This window comes from Heterodontus francisci, chromosome 8, assembly GCF_036365525.1.
Source record: "Heterodontus francisci isolate sHetFra1 chromosome 8, sHetFra1.hap1, whole genome shotgun sequence".
Lineage (NCBI taxonomy): Eukaryota > Metazoa > Chordata > Chondrichthyes > Heterodontiformes > Heterodontidae > Heterodontus > Heterodontus francisci.
The window spans coordinates 90,724,661-90,744,226 of record NC_090378.1 but is presented as its reverse complement, the minus strand read 5'-3'; the positions used below and the strand labels follow the sequence as shown (position 1 = coordinate 90,744,226).

Here is a 19,566-nt window from a genome sequence, read left to right as displayed (position 1 = left end):
TAGTCCTTTTTCATGAAATGCTATTCTAAAAATTGCATTTCATTCCGCTGAGTGTGGAGGTGTCATGAAGACCCCACCTGCCACGGATGAGGCGTATTAATTTTGTCATATGAAACATTAATTTTAAACTGTTGCTGGACTGAAAAGATGACTCATTTAAAAAGATCACAGCAGTGGTTGGAAACATTTGCATTCTAAGAGACAGTCGCCTGGAGAAGACAATGGAAGTGCTCCTTGATCCAATTAACCCAAATGGATTTTGATCACCAGACATTGAATGTGTAAAAACCCAGCATTCCATTCCCCCCCCCCCCCCCACTCAAGTGAGGGTGTCTGCTGAGATGGAGAATTCACAAAGACACAGGAGAGTTTGTTTTAAAAAAGCTGTTCATATGACTATCCTGCTGGCCCAGGTTTGGTTTTGAATTGTGTTCACAGAACAGTTTGATTCAGACTGCAATTTGAAGACAACAAAGAAGGAAGGTCTCTTTCTCTCCCTCTCTCACGCAAAGACAGGGACCCATGGAAGGAAACAAAGCCTCAAGATAGAAAACCATCGAAACAAATTTGAAAGTGCACTGGGCCCCAATGAGATGGCAAGATTGAACTGAAATCAAAGACTTTACATCAAACTTAAGACAGTAAATGAACTCCAGCTATTGCTTCAAACCTTTCCCCTTGATTCTTCCTCCTTTTCGGTCTCTATCTGTGTGTGTTTATCGCGTATGCATGCGAGTGTGGTTGTGTCGCTTTTTTTGTCGTTTTAACCGAATTAGAGTTTTAAGGTTAATAAACTTATACCTTTCTTGCTTAAATCTAAGAAAATCTGTCTGGTTGATTTCTTTGCCATTAAAATTGGAGAGCAGTGAACAAGGATTCACTGAAGGGAAGCTAAAAACATGACGTTTCAAAAAATTAAATCCTGTTACGGTCAAACCAGGAAAAGGCTGAGAGGAAACCCTTAGACCCCTTTCTCACCTGGTCGTAACAATAGTAATGTAGCTGATTACGATGCTCAGGGAAGAGGTATTGCATCCAAAGCCCAATTGCCCCGAGTAGGTACTCAGATGACATATATTCCAGAGGGGTCTAATAAATGGAGGGATGCAACAATTGAGCGACGTACAGGAAAATCTGCAGGCAAGTTTAAATATTGGTTAAATGTTCAAGATGATGGCCAAGAAGCAAGGTCTATGAACTGGCAGAATGGGGTGAAAGTGTGGACGGTAAGAAAGTACAGTGCAAGTTCTAATAGTGGGTCTGGAAGTGACTCTTGTGTAAGGAAGCAATCACGTACTGGAGATAGAGCCTCCGATAAAACGTGAGGGAGATCTTCTAGCAGTAGTTCTGAAAGACATCAAAGTGCTAATAGAGGCTGTAGCTTGAACAGATTCCACAATGAAACAAAAGCTGCAGAGCAGTCTCAGAATAGAACTAAAAGCAGAAGTCCTCATGACTGTGAAGTTTTAGTGGCCACCAATAAACTTGAGGATAAACTCATAAGAGAAGCATAACATAAGGAATTACAGAATTGGAGAGAGTTTGGAGTCTTTCTGAGGTTCTAGATGGGGAACAGTCAGCCTTGTCACATAGATGGATTTGTACTGAAAATGTCCTTCCCGATTGAACTTATAAGGCTAAAGCAAGACTAGTTGTGAGGGGTTTTGAAGAGCGACTGGGTGTTACCGATGTTCGAGTGGACTCACCCACAGCTGGAAAAGTAATCTTGAAAATCTTTTTGGCTCTTTTGGCCACATATTCATGGGAGTGTAAAAGCCACATTTCTGCAAGGTGATACTTTTCAGAGAGAAGTGTATCTGAAAACACCTAAAGAGGCAGCAGATGCAGAAAGAAAATTATGGAAACTGAACAAATGCAGCTATGGCCTTAATGATGCTTCCAGGATGTGGTATTTCTTGGTGAGATCTGTTTTGTTGAAATTTAGTTGTGTTCCACCAAAAGCCAATCCTGCCATGTTTTACTGGTATCATAAAGGGAAACTTGCAGGCACCTTCATGATGCACGTTGATGATTTCTTATAGGGTGGTGCTGCGGATTTTGAGAAATGTGTTATTCATAAGAATAGGGCAGAATTTGAGATTGGGAGTCAGATTTGTGCAGCCTTTAAGTATGTTGGTTTAGATATTAAGCAGACTAAGTCTGGAATAAGTTTGAATCAACAATCCTATTTCGAGAGTTTTACTGTCATCCCAGTTAATCATGTTAGGTCATCACAGAAAGATGATGACATATCTAAAGCAGAGACTGAGCAATTGCGAAGCCTAGTGGGCCAATTAAAACTCGTTGTTCTTTCAGACTAGGCCAGATGTTAATTTTGATACACTGGAGTTCAGCACGATGATGAAACATCCAAACGTTGAGAATGTTTTTTGGGCAAATAAAACATTGAAAAAACTAAATCTGGAAAAATGTGTACTGAAGTTCCCATCCTTATGTGACCCAAAGAACATGAAGCAAAAAATATTTAGTGATGCTTAACATGCTAATCTTGCTGATGGGTATTTGAGTGCAGCTGGTTTCATAATATTTCTGATGGGTGAAAATGGGAAATGTTGTCCTTTAGCTTGAGAGGCTAAGAAAATAAAATAGCTTGTTAAAAGCACTTTATCTGCAGAAACACTGGGTCTTGTGGAGGCAGTGGATATGGGTTTCTATTTGTCAAATATTTTGAGTGAAATTCTGAACAAGGGACATACTGAAGATAGGATACCCATTGAATGTTATGTGGATAATCGTTCTTTGTGGGACAATGTACACTCTACAAAAAGTGTGAGAGAAAAGACTGCGTATTGGCCTTGCTGAATTGAAATAAATGCTGGAGAGAAAGGAAATCTCCAAATTTAAATGGGTTGATGCAAGTCATTAGCTAACCGATTGTTTCACAAAAAGAAATGCTAGTACAAAGAAATTGTTAGGGGTGCTAAAGGAGGGGTGTCTCACAATGTAATACTTTGTACTCGATATGGAATTTATTTTGATTTATTTTAAAATGTTCTTTGAGCATGTTAATACTTTGTGTATAAAAGGAATGTATTTTGAAATGTTGTTTAAGCATGTTAATCCAAGTTGTATTGTAAATGAAAGAAGAGAATCTGTTAATTATGTATCAATGGTTCGATTATATGCAGGTGAAGGGTGTTAATTGGGGTCTCAGTTGAACACTTATAAGCAGACACTCATTGAGATTGGTGGAGCATTTGAGTAAGGAGTTACATGTTTGTAATCCTTTTAGTCTGCACAATAAATGTGAAATTGAGTAAATATAGGCTCCAGCATTATCCTTCCATAACAAGCTTTCTGGAGTTTAACATGGTGCAAGGGATTCAATATCCAGTCCAGCAGCCTCCTCCACATCCTCCTCATCAGTTGAGGATAAGCCATTGATCATGTCCTCTTCATGCAAGGCCTCCACCCTTCGCAGTGCTAGATTGTGCAGAGCACAGCAGACCACCACGATAAGTGAGACCCTCTACGGGGCATACTGCAGGGCTCCACCAGATCGCTCAAGGCACCAGAATCTCATCTTCAGCAGCCCAATGGCCTGCTTGATGGCGGCTCTGGGGAAGCCTTGGCAGGTTTTGCACCTCTTCTCTGCATCATTGCATGGGTTCCTCACAGGCGTTAGTAGCCATGTCCTCAGTGGGTAACCCTTGTTTCCGAGTATTCATCCCTGAAGGCACACAGGGGGGCGGGTGGTGTGTGAGGGAAGGGGCTAGAAAAGCTGTGGCAACTGGGACTGCCAAAGTATCTATGGGTCGTGGCTCCTTTCCGGGAACCGTACTAACATCTGAGGAATCTGTCTGCAGTGGTCGCAGAACAGTTGGACATTGATGGAGTGGAAGCCCTTCCTGTTGATGAAGACCGTTGGCTGGTCTATGGGAGCCTTAAAGGCTACATGTGTGCAGTCGATCACACCCTGCACCTGGGGGAATCCAGCAATTGCCCTGAACCCAATGGACCTTTCAGCTTGACTCTCTGGATCTGTGCAGTAACATACGTACTTGCTGGCCTTCTTAAACAGGGCACCAGTCACCACCTTGATGCATCGTGCGCCACAGACTGCAAGATTCCAGACATAGCTCCAGAGAATCTGTGGAAAGACTGGAGGCGTAGAAGTTCAATGTCATGGTGACCTTCAGCGCCATGGACATTATGTAGCCACCACCTTGCATGGGGGTCAGGTCGTCCTCCAGCATGGCATACAGATCATTGACGACCTTTCTGGAGAGGCACAGTCTTTGAAGACGCTGCGGCTTGGACATTTATAGGTAGCTAAGCCTTGGACGGTAGAACCTCTCTGAAGTGTGGCATCTTTTGCACATAGCAGGCTGGTCGTGTTCCCTCTACGCCATTTGTTTGCATCTCCACCCCCAAGCAGGCCCTTCTGTTGGCCTGAGGTTGCTGATGGACCTTGCTCCCTCTCTGCTGCTGCTCCTCAATGGGGGCCCCACAGCTTGAGGCCTATGGCAGGTAGCCTCTCTAAGTATCCAAGGCCTCCTATGCAAACAACACCTCCTCCCTCCCCCCCCACCCCCCCCCCCCATTTCTTTTGTTCAAGCACCAATACCCAGATGGGACATTGGCAGGATGCCCCCATAGTTCTGGTACCTTTTGCTCCCTTCCTGCCTTCATTTGGCAGTGCCCATGCTGTTCCACCCTCCCTGGCCTACCACACTGTCTCTCTTGATAGCGGCTGGATCAAGCCAGGACTGAGCTCCCACTTGCTGGCCACCTCCTTTTACTGGGTGAGCCTCTGAAGCCCAGTGGTTCCCATGCACCATTCGTAAAATTTAAAATAAACCCGTCAAATTGCCCCCAATTGGCTAAATTACCTTCCAGCCGCCTTCATGCGCGATGTCCTCCCGCCATGTCAGCCACCGTTGGGAATATCCGGCAGCGATGTGAAGACATGAGGCCTCCACCCCGAAGTCTCCTAACCCGATATTATGTCACCTCCTGCGTCTGAACCCGTCCCCAGATGGCCCGCGAAATTCTGGCCCTTCTCTATGTCTACCCAACCGAATAACCTGAAAGACCTGCATTACATCAATCCTTTCAATTTTCTCTTTTCTTCATCAAAGTAATGACGCAAACCTAATGCTGCCCGTTCTTTGCTTTTTTTTTATGGTTAGGCCATGGCAACGTCACCCCAGGTGCCATTCTACCCACCAATGACATTTTGACCAAAATGGTCCCAACTCCTAGCAGCTGCCATTTTTATTCCTTTCAACAAGGCCAAAATGGGGCTAACGAAGCCTTCAGGCCAACGTTTCTCAATGGGACTTTTGAAAGAAAGAAATCGCACTTTCGGAATAAAATAAATCTCATAAGTTGACATTTGTGGCTAAGGTGAAGGCCATCCAAAATCCTGAATGCTCTTTCTAAGGAAACAACATGCTATGATACACTGAATCATGGATGAATATATACTTCTTGTTGCAATCCCTTTAAGGCCAGCTTCTGGTTCAGAAAACTGAATTGCTACATCTTAATTCCCAGCTCAGGACAAGACCAGACTTCTCCCAATCTTTGCTGGACCTGACTGACCCTGAACATGATGTTTTCTCATCTTCTTATTAATTCTGATTCCAGCAGCTTGACTGTCACCCTGGCAACTCACCCCTGCTGGCTTCAAATGAATCAAGTTATCACAACCTGAATAGGTATGAATGATCACCGAAGCACCATAACCAACTTTTCTTGAAGTATGCTGGTTCAAACACCTCCATCTGAATCTTAATGTAAATTATATCCTAGTCCTGCTGCGCTGCAAAGATAACCCCTTGAGAGCAATTTCGAACCAACTGTAGAAGTTTTAATGCTAACACTAACATGTCTCTGTGGTGGCATAATAAGTAATCCCAAAAAGTGACTGGGGTAGATTTTTTTGTTCACCACTGAGTGATAAACGGCTGATAGCGGATTGGTCACCTGACACACATCTCGCCCAACCTTCCTTTTCTTTAGGGATGTAAATTTCCGTTAGGTTGACTAAATTCACAAAATGAATATTTCCACTGAACTATTTTGCAACATTTATTGTAGGAATAGTTTATTTGTAATATTTTCGCAGGTGATAACTCAGTAATTCCCCAAAGAGGACAACCTAACAATTTTTCCAGAACCTTTAACTAGTTGCAATTCTTGATTTGTATTGAATCAGCAAATTTCAATCACAGCAGTTAGCACTACTTTGGTCTCAGAACTTCCAGATTAGAAGAAAGAAAAATGAGCAGGGGTCCCACTTCTTGATTGCCATCCTGTGATCCCTGTTGGAAAAGTCTGTATCGATATCAGATGAGACCAGGATTGGGCATGAATGTGACAATCCCCACAGTTAAGCAGTTTAGACTTACTGCCCAAGATCATGAATGAAAAAGTAGCCATTCGGTCATGGTACCAATGGGCTTTGGTCACTTATGAGACACTACCTTCAAGACAGGAGGAGAGCGCCAAAGGGTATGGCGGGCCATGTCTGGAGTCAAAATGAATAATTAGTATAGAATAATGTAACCTTGTAGAAAAAGTTGCCAATTCAGAGTGTGAAAGTCAAACTCTTCATCTAGATATTGTGTTACACACTCCACTTGGTCATAAGGCTGTATTAATTTCTACAACAGAGACTATACTTTTTGCTCAAAGCTTTCAAAGTAGATTGATTTACCACTCTTACCTGTGACTTTATTATTCCTCAATGTACATGCTCTGTTGACTGCTATCAATAAAAGTCTGTTATAATCCTTTGTGATGTAAGTAAATACAGCATTACATTATCATGTAACTTGCGAATGATATACACATATTTTGTTCTGCAGCATTTTAGCAGGTTATCATGTGCACAATAACTATCATAATAATGTCTACATGGTGTAGAAGAGCAAAACGACCTAAGGATACTGATTTACAAAATCATTAAAAGTAGCAACATAAGTTAAAAAGACCATAAAATATGCAAACAAAGCATTACGCTACATTTTCAGAGGAATAGAATTGTAAGGTAAGGAAGTTATGTTCAACTTGTTTAGAACCTTGCTTAGACCACACTTAGAGTATTTCATATAGCTCCGGTCTCTCTATTGCAAAAAGAAGATAGAGGCACTGCAGAAGGTGCAAAAAAGATTTATAAGAATGATACCAGAACTAAGAGGTTACAGCTATCAAGAAAACTTTTCTCTAGAAAAGAAAAGGATGATGAATGACCTAATAGAGGTCTTCAAAACTAGAAGGGGCTTTATAGGGTAGAAGTAGAGGCCAGAATTTTACTTTGGGTGGGATGCCCCGCCCACCAGCTGAAAAGTCAGGGGCGAGCCCACCTCCGCTGGGCTTGGGGAGCCATGCTGGGATTTTTCGCTCCCCAGGCCCTTAACTGGCCTTAAGCGGGACTTGCACCTCCTTAAGGGAAGAAGTCCCAATTAATGGAGCTGCCGGCCAATCAGTGGGCGGCAACTCTTAGTCCCAGCAGTGCCACTGGGAGTGGTGGCCACTGCTGGGACTGCACCCAGCCATCGCAAGCAAGGTGAAGGTCGGCCCCAGAACAAAGGTAAGTTTTTGGTACCCCACTGGGGACAATCTGCCAGGCCCTGGCGAGGCATGGGGTGGTTGTTGGGGGGGCGGTCGGTTGGGAGTGTTGTGCGATGAGGGTGGTCGGGGCTTCAGGGGTGGCCCTCCATGGGGCACAGGGTGCCTGATCAGGAGGGCCCCTCTCCCAGCCCGCAAGAAGGCTGCCAGGTCTTACCCGCCAATGTTCTTGAGGCCTTTGCCTTCTGGCAGGTAAAATATCAATGGTGGCGGGAGGAGGCCCTTAAGTGGCCTTGATTAGCCTGGGGTGGGCAGGCCATTTCTCGCTGCCGCTGCCCTGCGTAAAATTTCAGCAGGGGCAGGAAAGTGTCGGGAATGGCACCCCCCACCCCGCCTCCCACACAATTTTACTTCTTTATCCAGAAAGTGGTTAATATGTGGAATTTTCTACCACATGAAGTAGCAGAGGCAAAAAGCATAGAAACATCTAAGGAGAAGCTAGGTAAGTACATAAGGGGAAACAGATAAACAATATGCTGATAGGGTGAGATGAAGCAGGGTGGGAGGTGACTTGTGTGTAGTATAAAGACTAACATAGACCAGTTGGGCCGAATGGCCTATTTATGTGCTATAAACCTATGTAAAAACAAACTAATAGTAGCTAATAGACCTTACCATAACCTGTTGTAGAAAGGCCTAGATGCTTCATTCGTGTTTTTACTAGTTCAGCCAGTTCCTGTCTCTCAGACCTTTTACATAACGTCATGCGCTGACGGCTAATCCTTTCTGTTACTTTATTGGAGTGTTTTGGTGCTTTTCTGCTCAGCCGCCTTGCCCACTGCATGCTTTTACGTCTCAGTAAAGGATGATCTGATTGGTCACTGGATGTAGAGTTCCGATGGTAGTGATTGGTGCAATAACTCATGTGCTCTTTGGTATCTTTCGTATCTTCCCAGTCCTCGACACTAATAGATACTTGAGACTGAAAGAGAATCAATATTTTAATAATATGCATTAAACTAAATAACATAAAAGATATATTTCTATAGTTCTTAGACTCTTTAATCTATATTAAATGTGCAAATGGGGCAGGAATTCATGTAGGTCCGTTGTTGAGTCCAGCACAACACTGGCAGTGGGTGGGACAAGACTGGTAAATTTGTCAGGGACCCTCATTGTAATGAAATAGGTGGTCTGCCAGCATTAACGTGCATAGTTGATTGGCAGCTGCCTAATTGGGGGCTTCAAATTTCAATGTTCCTGTTGCTATTTAAAACTGGCCTGCACCTCTAAAAGGAGAAGGTGCACTTTGGCTGCAGGCAATTTGAAGGCAGATCAGGAGATGATAGGACAACCAGATAATACAAGGGCCCCTCACTTTTTCAAGACTGCAATGGAGGTCCCGGTGGAGGAGGTTGCCAGGAGGAGGGGTGGCTCCCACCAAGCGGGAGGAAGTTTTCCTGCCGAGCTGCTGGACAGTAGTGGGCACAGGTGGTGGAAGTCATCAGTGTCAGTAGCATCACCTCACAGGATTGATACCACAGTAGGAAGAAGCTTAATGACCTGACCAGCGTTGCTAATAAATGACTCCTAACTCCAATCTCAAATCACTCTCTACATAAGTCTGCACTATCTGAAGTTTCACCACTCACCACCCTGCTCTCCCCTGATTACCAGCATTCATCTGCATTCACTCCAGTTCCAACCTCTCACTCTCCTCACCAGTACTCCCTTCAGCTCCTCACACCTCTGCCTCCCTTCACACTCCGGCATTTGAACTTGATGTGCACATCCGCAAACTATCTCACCAGGTGATCACTAACACTCTCCCTTCTTTCTTGCAGGCGAACCATATTAGAAAGGAGGCAAGGACAGGAGGAGGCAGAGCACCCGTTCAGGTCCTCTCCCCTATCAATAATTTCCCATTGCTGAACGTGGGGATGGGTTATCCTCCTCATCTTCTTCCTGTCAGTTCTTTATCTTGCGTCTGCACTTTCTCCTCCCATTTTGGCTGCAAGGCTTGGCCCTCTGGCTCTCATAGTTTTGTAGCATGCAACAAACCATTGCAAATCTGAAGACAACCATACTGCAGGACTCCACCCAATTGGTCCATGCTTGAAGGCAACTATGGTTTGCTCAATGAAAGCTCTGATTCAAGCATAATTCTCCTGTTTCCAAGGAGCCAGACTGACACCCACTGATCTGGGTCAAGGACACGAGGGGATGGAGGATTGGTGCAGTATGAAGATGCCATAATTATTGTTGGGACACCTGGCACAGGCCTGCTGAATTTACGGCCTGTGGTTGCACTCTAGCTGAACATTCACAGAGTGCAACTCCTTCGTACTATAAAACATGGCTAGTTCATGATAGGGAAAGTGCAGGGCAACATGTGTGTACCATCAAAGATATCTTGCATCTGGGGAAATCAACCTTTATGGGAAAGGACGCTGCCACCTTGAAAGGAGGGCATCTGTCAGCTACTTGCTGGCCATTTGGACAGCAAACTTACAAACAAACAGCCTGGAATAACCTGCAGCAGAGCAGTTGAGAGCCACAAGAAGTCTGTGTTCACCTTGGTATTTGGCTCCAATTTCTGCTGCAACAGGTCGGTCAATGACTAGCTGCTTGCTGAAATGCAGTCTCCTCATACACTGCTCCTCTGACATTTTGGGGTACAACATCCTGTCCTGGAAGACTCGCAAGGTGTAACACCTCCTTGGCCCTTGCCTCATTCACTGTTTTCTTTGAACCTCCACAGGTCTTTATTGTCATGTTGATGCTCCCGTTGCTGCTACTGTGGCAGCCTCAATGGTAATCCCAGCCATCTTTTTTGGTACTCATGCAGCCAATGAAGTTAAACACTGCAGCAGCAGCCAAAAGTCAGCATTCCAGGTGCTCTGTATTCTGAACTACTGCCAAAACAGCCAAAAAGATTGCTCCAAAAATCTACAGTTGCCAAAAATGACTTGCTAGCAACTGACCTTCAAAAAGTTTGGAAACCCTTTAAATAGTGCTCCTTCAACTAGCTTCCCTAGTATTGGTGCCATGTTTTTCTGGGCAGAGGAAAATGCTTATGAAAGGCTCCCACCAGTTTTATAAAGGGGTCCTCATTCAAGTGCAGGACCCCTATTAATGTAATTTAATGAGGCAAGCATTATTTTCCACCAAATACGCCTGATGTCTACCTTTACCAATATGGTACCACTAAAATTGGCCACTTATTGTGCACACTTCTGCTGTTAGACAGTCGACTGCCAAATTTGTACATCCGATGCAGAATTTACACTTGATAACTCAGCTGGACACAAATGAGTTTCTACCCTTACGTATCCTACCCCCTTTATTCTCTATTTTTATTAAACAATTTCTTTATCTGCTTACAATATAAACAAGCTGCATAAAAAGGTGTTCTGAACAGATAATACAGTCCAGATGATTCCTCCACAATTAGAAGATTATGTGCATGTGGATATTTTAATAAGAATCAAGGGGATAGATATTGCCTTTGTGCGATTGTGTAAAATGGGTGACAGCGAATGAGCAGCCCACTTTACATCTCTCCTGATTTTTATTTCCAGTGAAGTCAATGGGGAGAGTGTTGTGTGATTGCCTTTAAGAATGATGTCCCTTTAAGATCTTAGTATGCTAATGAGCTACTTGCCAGGATGCAGTCACGTGACGACTTGCCAGATTCACTCTGTAACTGTAACACCAAGAGGCAAGACCTGTAAATAGATAGCTCTGCATTGTATATACTTCTTAGCTGTTAATAAACATGCTTGAGATCTTCAATCAACTGAACTCCACATGTTCATTTATGTTGCATCAGACAACATAAAAAGCTTCTCATTACATGGTGGCAGTGGTGGAATCATTACAGAGTAATATAAAACGCGTTGCCTATTCATTATTACCTTTTTTACATAATCGCACAAAGCAATAACTACTCAATTATTTTTAAAAATCATAAACTTCTGAGTCCCTTTACCAAATTGAGTTATGGTCATCAGATGAAACATAATCACAAGGAAATGTCTCCTATTCACTGACTTGCTGACTTTGAACAAGGAGGAATATAAGCTACTCCTCAAAATATATCCTCCTGATTGTATACGGGAAAGCATTAATAATTGAGAATGAGATGCCATTTTCTAATGTATTCCATCTTGCCTCGCATAATGTAAGCCATATTTACCAGGGAGACAATTACACTTGAGCTTCACAGTAATATTTTTCCATCTCTTGCACTGCACAACCCTAATTATTTTTGCAGTAGTTTGGCTGGTCAGTACAGTAGATTGATAACAGTGGTTGCTGGAATTCATGCTGAACTGGTTCAACATACAATCACTAACGTTTACTGTATTGGAACCATTTATGAATATTGTTTCCTAAAGTCCAAGCTACAATTACTATTGTTCCCCTGTGATTTGCCAACGAAAGAAACTTACAACGTGTGAGGCATTCGATCTTAATTTAGCTGTGGCCTAAAATAAACTTAACATTTCAAATATGTTTGACAATAAAATAAATGTCTATTCAACAGTTTGTGTGCTGTATTATTCATATATCAAACAATTACTTTATTGTATGCCCCATTTGATGTATTATATGGCAACATTTGCAAAATCATAGCACACCATAATAAAGGTTCACAGCACATTTATCTTTTTCATTCTTTTCATATTCAGTCAACTTTATCGCCACAAAACCTTCTTTAAGAATATCACCCTGAAATAACAATGTTCTCCTTTTATAGAACTTCACTCTGAAATTCACTCATTAAAGTCAAACCAGAAACAAGAAGATGTGAAATGTACCATTACTGTATTTTCAATTAAAGGTTAATGTAATAAAACCAAAGAAAAATGGTTATGCTATGAAATTTCAATAATTCACTGGAAGTACAAATGGCACAATAGTTTTTCTGCAGCTGGACAAAATTCTTATTTACACCTATCTTTTAAAGGATAGTTGGACCGGAATCATTAATCAAACACAATTGGCTGATAAAATATTCATCTTTGAAATGGTAATTTACAGCAAAGATTGGAAATTAAACATTTTATTCTTGCTAACAATTAATTTAGTGACTTTTTTAAAGGTGGAAAGCTTTAATTCTCTTACTCATGGTGGATAGAATAGTCCACACAAGCAATGGCATAGAGCAACATTTTAACTCATTCAAAACCCATTTACTGAGACAGAGTTAAAATTGGGCCTTATATTTTGTTACAACAGTGGCTTGGATTGCATGTGGCCCCCTGAGGCAGGATCAGATGCAGGGGGGGGGGGGGGGGGGTGCACGGGTGCATGGAGTATCATGACTGGTGGCGGGGGGAGGGGCTGCGGAGGGCCCGATGCCTAGCAGTCTTCCCGGCAGTGGGATAGGCCAATGATGGCGTCCCAGAGGTCAATTGAGTGGCCTATTAACGGCCAATTAAGGGCCTTTTCCCGTCGCCGATGGGATCTTACCAGCGGCGGATGGTGTCTCTGCCACACGGGGAGGATGCCTTGCAACACAAGGCGCCCTCCCTGCAGGCTTGGGTGGGGGGGGGGGGGTCCCTCCTCTGTGGGCAATTTGTTGCCCACGGAGGACCCCCACTGAGATCAACTTTACCCCCCAGGACCCTCCTCCCCCTGGACTGCACAACCAGCCCTCCCACCCCATCCTGCCAGGGCCTTTGGGAGTGGCCCTGGTGACCCCGCCTTCCAGCGCTGAGTCTGGGTCCGAGGCCTCTGCAATACCGGCAATGGCCTCCACTCCCAGTGGATCGCCAATGCTGCTGAGCAGCCAGCCCTCTGATTGGCCAGCAGCTCTTGGAGGTGGGATGCCCGTCTTTGAAGGGACAGGGATCCTAGCTCCTGAAACTTTGATTTAAAAAGACCGGAGGATCAATTTGGGGGCGGGGTGGGGGAGGGCGCGAAAAGGCAGAGGCAGGGTTCCCTTCACCTTTTCAGCTTGGCGCCAAGAGCCCTGCCTCCAGCACAAAATCCAGCCCTGTGACTGCACTTCAGAAGTAATTCATTGGCTATAAATTGTAATGAGGACATGACAGGTGCTATATAAATGAAAGTTCTTCCTTGTTTATTCTCTATTCCAATTCTGTTTTTTTCAGTTTCTAAACTTAGTTCTCCTCTCATCTGGCAAGGAACTCTCTAGGCAGTGGCAGCCCTCTGGTACCTTACAAAAGTGACCATTCTTTATTTATTTATTTAGAGATACAGCACTGAAACAGGCCCTTCGGCCCACTGAATCTGTGCCGACCATCAACCATCCATTTACACTAATCCTACATTAATAACACAGCCCAACTTCCCTCAATTCCCCTACCACCTATACTAGGGGCAATTTATAATGGCCAATTTACCCATCAACTTGCAAGTCTTTGGCTGTGGGAGGAAACCGGAGCACCCGGCAAAAACCCACGCGGTCACAGGGAGAACTTGCAAACACCGCACAGGCAGTACCCAGAATTGAACCCGGGTCGCTGGAGCTGTGAGGCTGCGGTGCTAACCACTGCACCACATTCTTCATGCACAAATGTCAGAAAATTGTTCATCTTGTGAGGCATCTAAGCTATGCCTAATATTGCTCCCATTGTATTTGCCACACATGCTACTGGATAGTGATCAAGAGCTTAAACCCTACTTGTTGTGTGTTTAATTTCTTCCTTCATGCATGGGAGATAGAAAAGAAGCTAATTACTCCCTACTGTTGGCCTACTTGAGATCAGTTAACTCAGTACTGATCAAAGATTGAATCTCTAATCCAAGTGACTCAGTATCATGCCACACATGGACGACTTACAGCTACCAGGAAAAGAAGCTCAATAATTTCCATCTTCGCTGTCTGCGGCGCATTATGAGTATATCCTGGCAGGACAAAATCACACATTTTTTTTTAGAGATACAGCACTGAAACAGGCCCTTCGGCCCACCGAGTCTGTGCCGACCATTAACCACCCATGAGGCAGTCCTCACAAAGGCAGAGCTCATGAGTGTGTTGGTACAAATCAAACAAAAGCAGCTTCAGTGGATTGGACGTGTCCGCAGGTTGGAAGATGGTCGCATACCCCAGGACCTTCTGTATGATGAGGTAGCCGAGGCCCAACGACCAGTGGGATGCCCAAAGCTCCGCTGCAATGATGCTTGCAAGCGTGACATGAAGGCCCCAAAATGTCGACCATCGCACCTGGGAGTCTGTAGCTGGCGAAAGAGGGAAATAGCGACACATGCCGTGCATCCTTGCATCGATGCAAATTAAGAGTTGGAGGTCACAGAAGAGGTCTCCACTTAATTATAGAATAATAATGCAGCCACTACTGGCCTGCACTTTCCCCCTTTCCAACTCTCTCCTACTCACTCCTGGACTCAACTGTTCTGCTCCACCTGAGCAGGACCATATTCTGATGTTTGAAGGGGCTGGACTGGCAAACTGAGTCAGGACATCTGACAGGTGCCCGCAGCTTGCTGCATGATGCCAAATTTAGTATGGTCCTCAAGGCTCTCCATTTTGGAAGGCCTTGGCTCCATGCTGCACGGATCATGTTCGGAATCCAGGTCCCTTTTTTGTTCAAAGTTTCTCCCCAATGTTTATTCAAAAAAAACCCTTGGCTTTTGTTTGCATCATTTTTTTTTTGCAACTCAATGGACACCCACGATGCAGGTCTTGTTGCATCCAGGTTGCTATGATGATGTAACTTATGGGGAATATCCTTGGGCATTCTCAAGCAATTCCACTGATTGCATCTTAAGTTGTGGCTTCGCACTAGCCTAGAAGCTCTTACACAGCAATCTGACTTCGGTAAAATACACTTAGACAGAAGCATGCCACTTTATAGTAAGGTGCTCCAAGCTACACGCAGTAGTCTAAATGTAGCCTTGTAAGTTCATTGTGCAAGTTTAAGATAATTGGTTTCAACTGATGATCATTGTCTTCAATATCTATGTGAGAGCTACACCAGTCCTTTAATGAAGAAGCACTGTCACTTGATCTGATACTCGCAGCCATCAGCTCAGATACCAGCACTGCATGTTCTTTGTAGGAGAGCATAGAGGCGGGATCAGCATGCAGGAAGTCACCTGGCAAGAGTGGGCTGCTGCAAGGCTGGGGGAAAGGGTAGCACATGTGTCAGCTCTCCAGAGGGCGAGGTCACAGACAAGTTGTATTGCAGAGGGCTCAGATGGGTGGCCTACAGGAGATTGTAATGGTTAGGCTCCCAAACATGCTTGGTACATTGACAACATGCACAGAGCCTCTTGTCACTATCAAGGAGCAGAGAGGAGTCCAGCTTCAACTCGGCACAGAGCTTTGCGCAGATCTTGGAACCATCCTTTCCATCATGGAAATGGTGGCCAACTCCATGAAACCACCTGAGGACTGAGCTGTGATGCTGTTGCCATTGCAGCACAGGCAGAAGCCACCTAACATCTGAGTGCTGCAGTGCAAGATCAGACTGAGGCATTGAGATTGATGCTTGTTGCCATGCAAGCCCAGCTTGGTGCCATGCAGGCCCAGACTGTGGCCATCATGGCTGCAGATACTAGTGCCTGTCTTGCGGTACCTTTGCCTGGCCTAGTGCTCCTTCGCAGTTCTACCCCAGTGACTTCAGCATCACTGGCGGAAGGCTTCTGACCTACAGTAAATGGCCTTGCAGGACGATCTCGAGCAGCTCTGGGCCTTGAGGGCCTAGCTTTGGACTGCACCATCTCGATATGGGTGGCAGCAGTCTGGGCTGGCTGGCTGTGAGGCAATTGTACAATACTAGTGCTCAAAGGGACTTGCAGGCTCTCACAGCATTCCAGCAATCTGTCCTTCAACGGATTACTGAGATTGCTGAGGTACTCAGGGGAGTGGCAGTGGCTCCATTGTGCACAAAGGCATTCTACACTTATGTGAGGAACAAGAGGATGGCCAGAGTGAGGGTAGGGCCGATCAGGGATAGTGGAGGGAACTTGTGCCTGGAGTCGGAGGAGGTAGGGGAGGTCCTTAATGAATACTTTGCTTCAGTATTCACTAGTGAGAGGGACCTTGTCATTTGTGAGGACAGCGTGAAACAGGCTGATATGCTCGAACAGGTTGATGTTAAGAAGGAGGATATGCTGGAAATTTTGAAAGACATGAGTATAGATAAGTCCCCGGGGCCAGATGGGATATACCCAAGGTTATTACGGGAAGCGAGGGAAGAGATTGCCGCGCCTTTGGCAATGATCTTTGTGTCCTCACTGTCCACAGGAGTAGTACCAGATGATTGGAGGGTGGCAAATGTTATTCCCTTGTTCAAGAAAGGGAATAGGGATAACCCTGGGAATTACAGACCAATCAGTCTTACGTCGGTGGTGGGCAAATTATTGGAGAGGATTCTGAGAGACAGGATATATGACTATTTGGAAAAGCATAGTTTGATTAGAGATAGTCAGCATGGCTTTGTGAGGGGCAGGTCATGCCTCACAAGCCTTATTTAATTCTTCGAGGATGTGACAAAACACATTGATGAAGGAAGAGCAGTGGATGTGGTATACATGGATTTTAGCAAGGCGTTTGATAAGGTTCCCCATGGTAGGCTCATTCAGAAAGTGAGGAGGCATGGGATACAGGGAAATTTGGCTGTCTGGATACAGAATTGGCTGGTCCATAGAAGACAGAGGGTGGTAGTAGATGGGAAGTATTCAGCCTGGAGCTCGGTGATCAGTGGTGTTCCGCAGGGATCTGTTCTGGGACCTCTGCTCTTTGTGATTTTTATAAATGACTTGGATGAGGAAGTGGAAGGCTGGGTTAGCAAGTTTGCCGATGACACAAAGGTTGCTGGAGTTGTGGATAGTGTGGAGGGCTGTTGTAGGTTGCAACGGGACATTGACAGGATGCAGAGCTTTGTTGAGAAGTGGCAGATGGAGTTCAACCTGGAAAAGTGTGAAGTGATTCATTTTGGAAGGTCGAATTTGAATGCAGAATACAGGCTTAAAGACAGGATTCTTGGCAGTGTGGAGGAACAGAGGGATCTTGGGGTCCACGTCCATAGATCCCTCAAAGTTGCCACCCAAGTTGATAGGGTTGTTAAGAAGGCGTATGGTGTGTTGGCTTTCATTAACAGGGGGATTGAGTAAGAGCCGCGAGGTTATGCTGCAGCTCTATAAAGCCCTGGTTAGACCACACTTGGAATATTGTGTTCAGTTCTGGTCGCCTCATTATAGGATGGATGTGGAAGCTTTAGAGAGGGTGCAGAGGAGATTTACCAGCATGCTGCCTGGACTGGAGGGCATGTCTTATGAAGAAAGGTTGAGGGAGCTAGGGCTTTTCTCATTGGGCGAAGAAGGATGAGAGGTGACTTGATAGAGGTGTACAAGATGATGAGAGGCATAGATAGAGTGGATAGCCAGAGATTTTTTCCCAGGGCGGAAAGGGCTATCACCAGGGGGCATAATTTTAAGGTGATTGGAGGAAGGTTTAGGGGAGATGTCAGAGGTAGGTTCTTAACACAGAGAGTGGTGGGTGCATGGAATACACTGCCAGCGGTGGTAGTAGAAGCAGATACATTAGGGACATTTAAGCGACTCTTGGATAGGTACATGGATGATAGTAGAATGAAGGGTATGTAGGTAGTTTGATCTTAGAGTAGGTTAAAGGGTCGGCACAACATCGTGGGCCGAAGGGCCTGTACTGTGCTGTACTGTTCTATGTTCTAAACATGCTGTCCTCTCTCAGGATGATAGCATTCGTGCGTGCATCAGTGCCCCCACAACTGTCAATTGGTCAGTTTAGACAATAAATCTAATTAAAAGCAAAGAACTTTAATTAGTTAATCAGTTCTGTAGAAGGGATTGCACAACGGCAGGAAATCTCCTTTTGTTCATTTATAAAGAGAGAGGCCTGAGAAAGAAAGTTGGGGCGTTATACCAATCTGCAGAAAAATATCTTGTTGAAACTAAAGTTATTGATAAGGTAGAAGGGCCACAAAATTTGGCTCAGTAGCACTGCTGGTGCCAGAAGCCTGAAACTCTAAATATCAACCAGAATGCTTCCAGACACTTCTGGTGCACCCGCCCGGCACACCCTGATTGTAAAGGCATAAGTGTGGGCGTGCCGGGCGTGTGGCAGAAGTATGTAGAGTGAGAAGATTGTAACATCAAACAATATCTAATGCTGATTTGGCACACAAACTGCCATTTTGGACCTCGCAGGTCCTGTTAACGCCCTCTCTTAATTGCTCCCAGCTGAACATGTGTCCAGCTACATGAGAGACCCCGCCTAGCACTATTTGAAGGGATCACCATTCAACTTTCAGGTGAGGTGCTACTGACTTTCTTTTGCTGCTGCAGAGTGAGAGTATGGATTGTGTTCAGTGTTATTGGAGGAGTTGACAGAAGTTTTTGGATTCACAGGGGAGTGTGAAGGACTCTTGCAGGGAGATTAGAGGTCTGACAGGTTGGAAAGCCTGTCAAGAAAAAGCCTGCTTTCAATTATGGGGCTATAGTTGCAGTCCCTCTTGGGCTGCAGCATGACTTGAAGGGGAGGCGGTGGGATAGTGGCAACATTGTCAGACTTCACGACAGTCTGATTAACCCTATCCTGACATGAATCCTTGATTAGTCCTATTAACAATATTTTCACCAGGCGCCACTTTCGATCCTCACAGCGGAGCCGCTCATCACGCGTCTGTCACAACGGGACTGGGTGGTGACGATTCACCTCTACAACCCCCATGTTCCTGTGGTAGATGTACTCACCTTTCTCGCCAGGTACGTTGAGGTGGCCGGCAGCAGCACTGATGTCAAGGACCCCTTTGGGATTTGGACCAGCAAACGGCAGGTCAAGGTGACCTTGAAGGTCGATCCCAGTGGAGCCATCATCCACCCTCCCTCCAGCTTCGCTATCGGGGGAAGTCGAGGCTTCTTGGTCTACGCTGGGCAGCCCAGAGTTTGCCGCACCTGTGGCAAATCTGGTCACGTGGCAGCCAACTGCAGCACGGTTGTTTGCAAGAACTGCAAGGAGGAAGGCCATCAGACCAAGGACTGTAAGCAGAC

The 19,566-nt window shown here is 45.0% G+C and overlaps 1 protein-coding gene across 4 annotated transcripts in view; it reads right to left on the bottom strand.

Moving 5' to 3' along the window:
• The window catches only part of LOC137372567 (potassium channel subfamily T member 2), a 921,357-nt gene that overhangs the window by 105,757 nt on the left and 796,034 nt on the right, over window positions 1-19,566 (bottom strand). For all 4 annotated transcript variants that reach the window (XM_068036495.1, XM_068036496.1, XM_068036497.1 and 1 more), the window contains one exon: window positions 8,215-8,521. In XM_068036495.1, coding sequence (XP_067892596.1) covers window positions 8,215-8,521 — 307 coding nt within the window. The remainder of the gene's footprint in view (window positions 1-8,214; window positions 8,522-19,566) is intronic.